The sequence below is a fragment of the Phoenix dactylifera genome, unplaced genomic scaffold (assembly GCF_009389715.1).
Source record: "Phoenix dactylifera cultivar Barhee BC4 unplaced genomic scaffold, palm_55x_up_171113_PBpolish2nd_filt_p 000702F, whole genome shotgun sequence".
Classification (NCBI taxonomy): Eukaryota; Viridiplantae; Streptophyta; class Magnoliopsida; order Arecales; family Arecaceae; genus Phoenix; species Phoenix dactylifera.
The window spans coordinates 134,863-144,823 of record NW_024068084.1 but is presented as its reverse complement, the minus strand read 5'-3'; the positions used below and the strand labels follow the sequence as shown (position 1 = coordinate 144,823).

Sequence of the window (9,961 nt, the reverse complement as noted above, 5' to 3'; positions counted from 1 at the left end):
TATTTTTATTTTTAATAAAGGGAGGCTTGGCAGAGTAGAAGGTTTCAAAGATGAGAAAGGAAAAAGAAATATTACAAAAGCCTCAGCCTCTGAAGGCTCACTCTTATATTCATTCTTGAGATTTGGTTGCTGCCTATGCCACTGTCATCTCACAAGACATCCATAAGTCCAAGGTTATTTTGCCATGGATAAGTCCCCTATCTCTTGATAGAAGACACATGCTTGTTGGTTTGTTAATGTTATTGGTAGTGGGTTAGTAGGTGTCCATTTTTCGAATCTAATTGGGGCATTGGTTGATTTGCAAACCCGGACACTTAGGGATAAAAAAGCCTCTATAACTGCATTTTCGCAGTTGTGATTCTAACAGTTGTTTATTTCCAATTTTATGCCCATTTTGGGGTAAGTTTGACTAGTACGAGGACACTTTGCTTCTTTTTTTTTTTTTTTTTTTCCCTCAGGTATCTCTTGATAGTAGACTTGATTAATGCCAGCCACAATCACAAGATATGCCAATATGATTATTATTTCTAGTGTATTTCAAAATTGGATTTGCATCTCAAACTTCAGCAATGCAATCGTCTTGCCTCGATCTTGAGATATGAAAAATTACCACTTCTTTTGTATTATAAATTTGAATTTGAAATTTGTAACTAAATCGAAATCAATTGGGCCAAATTTTCTATCTATGTTCTTATCAATGTATGTGTCTATATATATAATACAATACAACAATGACGAAGATTACCACTATTCTCACTCTCAAAAATTTTCTATTCTTTCTCCAAAATCTTCTTTTCTTTCTTGGTATTGGAGCAATATAGGACTCGTCACCACTTGTGCCTGGAAGCATTACTATCTTTAGCCACTACATCAGAAACGTCATTAACTTCTCTAGTAGTTGCCAATATCGCCAGTCTAATTCCTATTAAGCTTTGAGTCCAACTATTATCTTATGTAAAATTCTCTTTTTCTTCCAATCCAAAGATATCATAAATTAATTGGTCTCGTAGATGGGAGCACTCTTGCTCCTCTAGAAACCATCTTAGCAGGTGATAAAAGAATAGTGAATATCGCCTTTGATAAGTGGTATGAAAAAGATCAAATGGTGCTGCTTTAGATTAATGCTATGCTTTCAAAAACTGCCATCCCAAACACTAGGGGTGTCAAATCTGCTACGGAGATATGTAAAGCACTTGAGAGACACTTTGGGACTATTACCTAGTCCCACATTGTTCATCTGAAGCGACAGCTAGGTGAAATCAAGAAAGATCCACTCTCAATGCTTATACAAAATTAAACAAATCAAGAACCAACTAGTTGCTAGTGGGGAACTTGTAAGTGACATGGATATTCTTATATGGATATTCTTATATACATCCTGAAAGGTCTTCTAGAATCTTATAGACTATTCTAAACTGCAATTAGAACATGTGCAAAATATACACTAGTAACTGTAGAAGAACTCTATAGCCTTCTTTTGGCAGAAAAAATAAGTCTTAGTGAGCTCTCCAATCCCAACAACTCAATACTATTGTATTTGTTGCAAATCATAATGAGTTCAACAGATAAAACAATAGTCATCCTCCATTCAATAACGAGCAACAACAATGCTCCAACAATTATCAATAGCAACAGTATGCATTTGGCACTCAAAATTGATTTCAACAGCATCATAGAGGGCTCAACAATCAAGCAAATAATTATACAACACGAGTCTAACAAAACACTATATGGCCTACCTGTCAATATGTAACAAAGATGGGCATATAACTTTGGATTGCTATCATCATCTTGATCTTGCTTTCCAAGGTCAATTCCTCCTTAGTGACTAGCTGCCATGATGGCCACGCCACATCCCACGGATAACTCTAAATAGTACATGGATAGCGGAGGTACTCACTACATTGTTGCTAATCTTGGAAAATTGACCATCAACTCTCCATACCAAGGCTCAGATAATGTGCAAATCGGAGATGGTGAAGGTTTGGTTATCAATCATATTGGATCCTCTCATGTCACCACTTCATTCCAATCATTTATATTAAATGATATCCTCTATTGTCCAAATGCATTCGCTAATTTACTTTTAGTTAAAAAATTTGCTCATGATAATAATTACTCCTTCATATTTCATGCTATTAGCTTTGTAGTATAGAACAAGACTATAGAGAGGATTCTCCATCGTGGGTAACTTGAGAATGGACTTTACGCCTTTTGCTAACTCCAACCATCAAATAAGATCTCTCCAACATAATTTATTGGGCATTGGGTCTCAGATGAGGTATGGCACCATTGACTAGGGCGCCCATCTTCTCTACAATATTTAATTCTGTCTAAAGTTTCTCCTTCAATAAAGTCTTCCAAGAGCATTTGCCTATCTTGTCAACTCGGAAAGAGTCAAAAAAATTTCCTTTTCTTCTTCAAGTTTCTTGTATTCTAAACTTTTGGAACTAATATATTATGATGTATGGGTCCTTGCTCCCATTGCTTCGATTTCAAATTTCAAATATTATCTTATTTTTGTTAATAATTATAGTTGTTATACATGGTTATTTTTACTTGTATGTAAGTCTGATGTGTTCATCACATTTGTTCACTTCAAACGACAAGTTGAAATTTTTTTTGAAACAAAAATCAAAATTTGATGTTTGGATGGTAGGAGAGAATTCACGAGACATGCATTCACTAATTTTCTTAAATTTTACTATATTGTTCATCATTTAACTAGTGTACGCCTAAATAGAATGATGTTTTTGATCTAAAATATCACCATATTGTTGAATCCACACCAAGTTTATTGTTAAAGCCTTTTTAACTACTATATTATCTTATTAACAGGTTGCCCACTTTTTTTACACCTTGCATATTATCTTATGAAATTTTAATTCAAAAATCACCAAACTACACGCATGTCAAGGCCTTTGGATGCATATGCTATCTCTATCTTTGCCCTTACCAATCCATAAACTGGAATTTTAGTCCTCTTGTTATATTTTCCTCGACTACAATATCAATCAAAAGAGGTATCTATGCCTTGACATTAAATCAGGTCATGTTTTTGTATCCAGGCATGTCGTCTTTGATGAGTCATTCTTCCCATATTGCAATGTCACCTCTTTTCCTTCCATCTCATCCCCATCGATTTTAGATTTACAAACATGGTGGGTTGCATTCGGTTAGTTCCTAGTCACCTCAGCTAACCGTATCGCACCAAAATGTTGGCCGACGTTCAGGCTTCAGTTCAAATTTTCAGTCTGTTTTAAACATTTTACCAATAGCTTAGAGTCCATCTCATGCCTCACTGGGTCCCTCTTTAAACTTACTATACTACAATAATAGCACACTCAACTAACAGCCCACACTAATCTCATACCTAACTGCCAATCACCATCGACCAACCTTTCGAACTGCTCCATTCAACTCACTCAGAACAGATCCAAAATAACTTTACCCACAACCTAAACCAACATCTAATTTATCCCCATCTGGACCACCTCAATCAACCTCAAACCCAAGTCGCACTCATCAATGGTGACAAGATCTCAATATGGAATTGTTAAAAAAAAACCTTCAGAACCAAATATCTTGTTCCTACTATATTATTCGTTGCTCATCTGTTTGAGCCATCATACTTTACACAAGCATTTAAAGTTTTTGAGTGACATGTTGCTATAGACATTGAATTCACTGCTCTCCAACGTGCTGGTACGTTGTCTCTTGTCCCACTTTAGTTCAACATGAATATTGTAGGATTTAAGTGGGTGTATTGTCTGAAGCAAAATTCTGATGGTTCCATCAATAAATACAAGGTGCATCTTGTTTCAAAAAGCTTTTATCAACAATTAGTAGATTTCATTGAAATGCTTGATCCTGTGGTGAAGCATAACACTATTTGTATCATGTTTACTTTGGCCCTCAACTTCAATAGACCTCTACGCCAACTCGCTATTGACAGCGCCTTTCTTCATAGAGATATTTAAGAAGAAGTGTACATGGCACAACCACCTGTCTATGTGGATCTAGAACAACCCACATATGTTTGCCGCATCTTCGACAAGCCCCTACAGTGGTATGAAAAATTTGCTTCAAAACTTCTTGAGTTGGGTTTCTTCACATCCTGTTGTAATCCATCACTCTTTATTCGTCATGAGGGCTCCCACCCCATTTTTCTCCTTCTCTATGTTAATGATATTATTATCACTAGTAGTAGCCCCACTCACGTTTAAGCTTGCATTTCAAAATTAAAGGCCTTGGGCCCTTATTTTCTTGGTATTGAGGTCATCGCCTTCCTCATTGCCTTCACCTATCTCAAACTAAATATGCTCTTGACCTCCTTGAATGGACTGAAATGCTTGGATCTAAACTTGTTTGTTCTTCAGCCACTTCAGCCAAGTTATGCCATACCACCAGTCGCTTACTATCCGACCTGTGTCGCTATCATAGTATTATCAGTGCTTTGCAATAGCTTAATCTCACCAAGCTAGACCTCTTCTTTGCAGTAAACCAAGTTGCCCAACACATATAGTCCCCAACTAAAGACCATTGGTTGTTGTTAAATGTATCTTGCGTTACCTAAAAGCTACTCTCAGTCATGAGATTTTTCTATGGCCTGGTCCAATTAAACTTGAAGCTTATAATGATGTTGCTGGGCTAGCTACCCCATTGATTGTCGCTCAACAAGTGGATATTGTGTTTATCTTGGTTTTAATCTAATCTCTTAGTCTGCTAAGAAGCAACTTACTATCGCCCAATCATCTATGGTGGTCGAATATAGAAGCTTGGCCCACACGGCTACTCAAATCACATGGATTTTCTTCCTCTTGCATGAACTTTATCTTCTATTATGTACCAGTCCTCTCATTTGATGCGATAATGTTTTTGCTATCTCCATCATATTCAATCCAATTTTTCATGCTCGCACTAAGCCTATTGAGCTAACTATCACTTTGTCCGTAAAAAAGGTGGCTCATAAAGTCCGATTTATTTTTACTATTGATCAAATGGCAAACATCTTCGCTAAACGTCTACATGCTAGCCGCCTATGCTATTTACATGTCAAGCTCAACATTCAGGCTTGCCCGTTTAGGTTGAGGGGGCATGATAGCTGGCTTGATTCATGCTAGCTGTCACGCCTCCGGCCCGAGATCGCGAGCCGGGGGTCCGCGCCAACCGCCTCACACCCGTAGGAAACTCTCCTTACGAGCATGCAAGGCATCTAAACCAAACATCTCAATTATATATATATCTAAAATAATTCAGCTGAAATAAATGCAATCCTACTCCATTGACTGACCTAAATTATATAGTCTCACAGTTCTAAATACGCAGCGGAACAATAAAGATAAAACATCAATTTAAATAAGCCTAATATAGGATAACTTGTGCTTCAGTTCTTCTAGTCGCTCTCTCATTTTAAATCCCCGATAGGTTAGTTCTCGGAATCTGTAAAACAACAAGAAATTGTATAATGAGCTAGACAGCCCAGTAAGTAATAAACACCTTAACTAGTCAATTCATATAATAACATAAAATATAAATATAAATTACGATGAATCAACGTAATAACATAATCAATTCCTTTTCAAGCACAAATTCATTAAAATTCGTATTTTTCAAAATATCTATATACATAATCATAAATTTGATTCGAAACAAATCACATTCATCTCATCAGCCTTTAGCTACGACCACACTTATACCATGTGGCTAGGTCAGAAACTGAACCGCACTTATACCCTGCGGAGTGGGCCAGAATACCGCACTTATATCCTGCTGAGTGGGCCAGAATACCATACTTATACCCTGTGGTGGGGCTAGAATTGCCAATGTATAACCTCCAATTAGCAGGGTACAGAACATAGTCAGGCTGTGAGTTCCAAATCTAATGCACATCAAAATTCTTTTTGTAACAAAATAGATATATCATAATCCGATCTAAATATGCATATACGATGCAAGAACAGTAAATATAACAATAGTCCGAAAAATATTATTGCAGTTCACATATCCATTTTTTATTCAAATCATCATCTCGTAAATTCATAAATCACATATAAATTCATTAACAATTTATTTAATTCAAAAATAATATTATATAAATGAAGAGTCTAGAAAAGGCAGTTCATTACTTACATCGAACACGATCCACAACAAATCCAATTAATCTCACAAATCCCTCGCAGGACCTAATATCAAAAAATCATATTCTTCTTTTAAAATTCATCACAATATATATAAAACTTAAATTTTAACATTCTCCGAAGGGCCGACTCTGCAGAAGTGTCTAGCACCTTGGGTTCGGGTTTGGATTCGGGTTCATACCTGTAAACCACTCTCCTCCCTTTATTTAATTATTATTATTATTTTTTCTTTCTTTCTTTCTTTTCTTTTTCTTTCTTTTCTTTTCTTTTCTTTTCGTTTTCTTTTCATTTTTTTTTCTTTTCTTCTCTTCTCCGGAACCTTCTCCCAACTTCTTTCTTCCTTCCCCTCTTTCTTTCTTCTTTCTTTTTTTCTTCCTCCTCCTCCTCTTCTCCCGACTTCTTCTCCTCCCCCCCTTTCTTTCTTCTTCTTTCTTCTCCCACGAAGGGAGGTCAGCGAGCTCGGGAGACGTCAAGTCGAGGCCGGCGGCGCCTGCGGCGGCCGGCTCTCTCCTTCTTCCCGCGGAGGAGGTATGCGCACGGGAGAAGAGGAAAAGCCCGCAGCAGTCGGCCTTCTCCTTCTTCCCTCTCTTCTCCTTTCTTTCTTTCTCTCCTACTCCTTCCACTATTCCTTCTATGTTTTCACTGAACAGAGAAGAGGAACAAGGGAAGGTGGTGCTCTCCGGTCCTCAAGGTGGCCGCCACTGAGGGCCGGCGACGCCTGTGGCCGAAAGCATGCCGACTGCCACAAGTGCCTCCCCCTCCTTTTCCTTCTCTCTCTCTTCTTCTTCTTCTTCTTTTATCAAATGGTATAACAAAGCGGTGAAGCTAGAATCCTTACCTCAGCCCCGGCGAAGATCTGGCGGCTCCCTTCCGGCGGCAAACAGAGGAAGAAGATCACCCGAAAAAGAAATTCGGCTTCGATGGCTCCTTCTCTCTCTCTCTCTCTTTCTCTTTCTCTCTCTCGGGCAGCTGCACGTTGGGGTCCGGCGGCTTTTCTTCAGATGGCCTCACAAGAGAAGGAGAAGAAGCCCTAAAATAGGGCTTCCTTCTTCTTCGGGCACGTGAGGCTGAAACTTGGGACTGGGCCGGTCAAATGGACCGGGCCCAGTTCCAGGGTCTCACATCCTTCCCCCCTTAAAAAAAAAATTCATCCACGAATTTTTCATAAATGCAGTTGAAGAGTAGAGAATACTTCTTCTAAACTAAGTTATAACACTCTTCAAATCAAAGTCGTTTTATCTGACTAATGTCACATAATTCTATTCACCACACTTTCTCTGCACACACAGAATTAAACCTCAACATACTCGTGTCAAGTCTAAATTTTTTTTTTAGAATTACTTGCTTATTGGTACATTCATTATTATGTCTTCATCCGTGTGAACACTTTCGAAATTTAAAAGTTTATATTCTTCTTTTGACAATTAATCAAAAATGTTATGTAACTATTTAATCTTTTCTAGCAGCATAATGAGTTGTCTAACAAAGAACAGTGGGTATGGCTAGACAATAAATAGAAATAAATATTGGGACTAGATTAATACCTGTCGTCAACACATTAGAAGCCTGTGCATCTTGCTGTGTAAGTGCAAATACTCTTTCTTGAGTCTTTGGCCCCTGGTTTTCTTCCATTGCCTGAGTAGATCTATTCTCATTTCTTTGTGGGCAGTCTGCAATTTTATGACCTATCTTACCGCATCTAAAGCAGGCATCGGTGTTCCAATGGCAATCCTTGTCAGCATGAGCCTTACCACATCTAGAACATTTATTGATATTCATCTGCTTAGGGTTGTCACTCGTTGATTTCTTGTTTGAACTTTCAGCATTTTCATTGCTCTGCCCCTGAAATTCATTCGATCTATTCCTCTTCTTTTGATTTTTTCCCTTTCCAATCGTTCATCATTAACTTCCCTTTCAATTATTAAAGCCTTATTTACCACAGCTGCATAGGCAGTCAATTCATAAGGTACCACTTGTTTTCTAATTTCAGTCTTTAGTCTCATCTCAAATTTATGCGCTTGATCTAGCTCATCCTCGACTAACTTTAGAACAAATTTGGCTAGCTCGGTATAGCTTCGTATTCTGCAACAGTCATATTTCTTTGCTTTAGATGAATAAACTCTTGCTCTTTTTGCATCCTTACACTCCGAGAAAAATACTTATCATAAAATGCTCCTCGTAATTTTTTCCAAGTGAGTGGCTCCCTATCTTGCTCATATTTATGTTCCAACATCCGCCACCAGTTGAATGCCTCACCTTGCATCATGTATGATGCAAACAAAATCTTTTCATCATCCTGGCATCTCAAGACAGCAAATGCTTTTTCCATATCTGTAAGCCAATTGTCTGCTTCCAACGGTTTTGTAGTCCCCTTGAAAGCTGGAGGAGCCAGCCTCTTAAATTCAGCTATACTGCTACGCTGTTCACACTGTTCCCCTCGTCCTTGCTGTGGTTGTGTCTGGGGCAACTGCGCTTGTTGTTGGAGCAACTGCTGTTGCATCTGCATAAGGCCCACTATGGTCTGCATAACCTGGCATAGGCCCGGCTCTTGTTGTCCTGAGTATCACTAGCAGGATTGACGACTCTCTCCTGCTGAGGGGTGTTACCAACTTGTTGGGGTGTGCTGTCATTTTGCGGGTTGGGTGCCTTATTAGTAGCTCTGCGAGTAGTCTTTTTCTCGTCCGACGTGGAGGCATCCTGACCTATGTCTATCAGATAGCAGCATGCCAATAATAAGCTTACCAGTTCATTACAAGTACATAGAATGGTTACTACAATCATCATAAACTAACGTCCCAATGTTCCTAGTGTCTACCCATCTACACTCATGTCATGTCAGATTTTCTTATCTCATAATTTATCCAATTATGCTCTGATACCATAAAAGTTGTCACGCCTCCAGCCCGAGATCGCGAGCCGGGGGTCCGCGCCAACCGCCGCACACCTGTAGGAAACTATCCCTACGAGCATGCAAGGCATCTAAACCAAACATCTCAATTATATATATATCTAAAATAATTCAGCTGAAATAAATGCAATCTTACTCCATTGACTGACCTAAATTATATAGTTTCACAGTTCTAAATATGCAGCAGAACAATAAAGATAAAACATCAATTTAAATAAAGCCTAATCTAGGATAACTTATGCTTCAATTCTTTTAGTCGCTCTCCCATTTTAAATCTCCGATAGGTTAGTTCTCGGAATCTGTAAAACAACAAGAAATTGTACAATGAGCTAGACAGCCCAGTAAGTAATAAATACCTTAACTAGTCAATTCATATAATAACATAAAATATAAATACAAATTATGATGAATCAACGTAATAACATAATCAATTCCTTTTCAAGCACAAATTCATTAAAATTCATATTTTTCAAAATATCTATATACATAATCATAAATCTGATTCGAAACAAATCACATTCATTTCATCAGCCTTTAGCTACGACCACACTTATACCTTGTGGCTAGGCCAGAAACTGAACCGCACTTATACCCTGCGGAGTGGGTCAGAATACCGCACTATACCCTGCGGAGTGGGTCAGAATACCGTACTATACCCTGCGGAGTGGCCAGAATTGCCAATGCATAACCCCCAATTGGCAGGGTGCAGAACATAGTCAGGCTGAGAGTTTCAAATCTAATGCACATCAAAATTCTTTTTGTAACAAAATAGATATATCATAATCCGATCTAAATATGCATATACGATGCAAGAACAGTAAATATAACAATAATCCGAAAAATATTATTTCAGTTCACATATCCATTTTTTATTCAAATCATTATCTCGTAAATTCATAAATCACATATAAAT

General features: G+C 38.0%; 1 protein-coding gene across 1 annotated transcript; it reads right to left on the bottom strand.

Annotated features, from left to right (window-relative positions):
* Positions 1 to 8,199: 8,199 nt before the first annotated feature.
* Positions 8,200 to 8,667, bottom strand: LOC120106951. The gene has a single exon (XM_039120075.1). It carries the CDS (start codon positions 8,665 to 8,667, stop codon positions 8,200 to 8,202), a length of 468 nt encoding a protein of 155 aa, XP_038976003.1.
* Between the last annotated feature and the right edge of the window lie 1,294 nt (positions 8,668 to 9,961).

What these genes read in the sequence shown, in the direction of transcription:
- LOC120106951 (XM_039120075.1), bottom strand. Translation starts at nt 8,667, where the DNA reads ATGCAGACCATAGTGGGCCTTATGCAGATGCAACAGCAGTTGCTCCAA.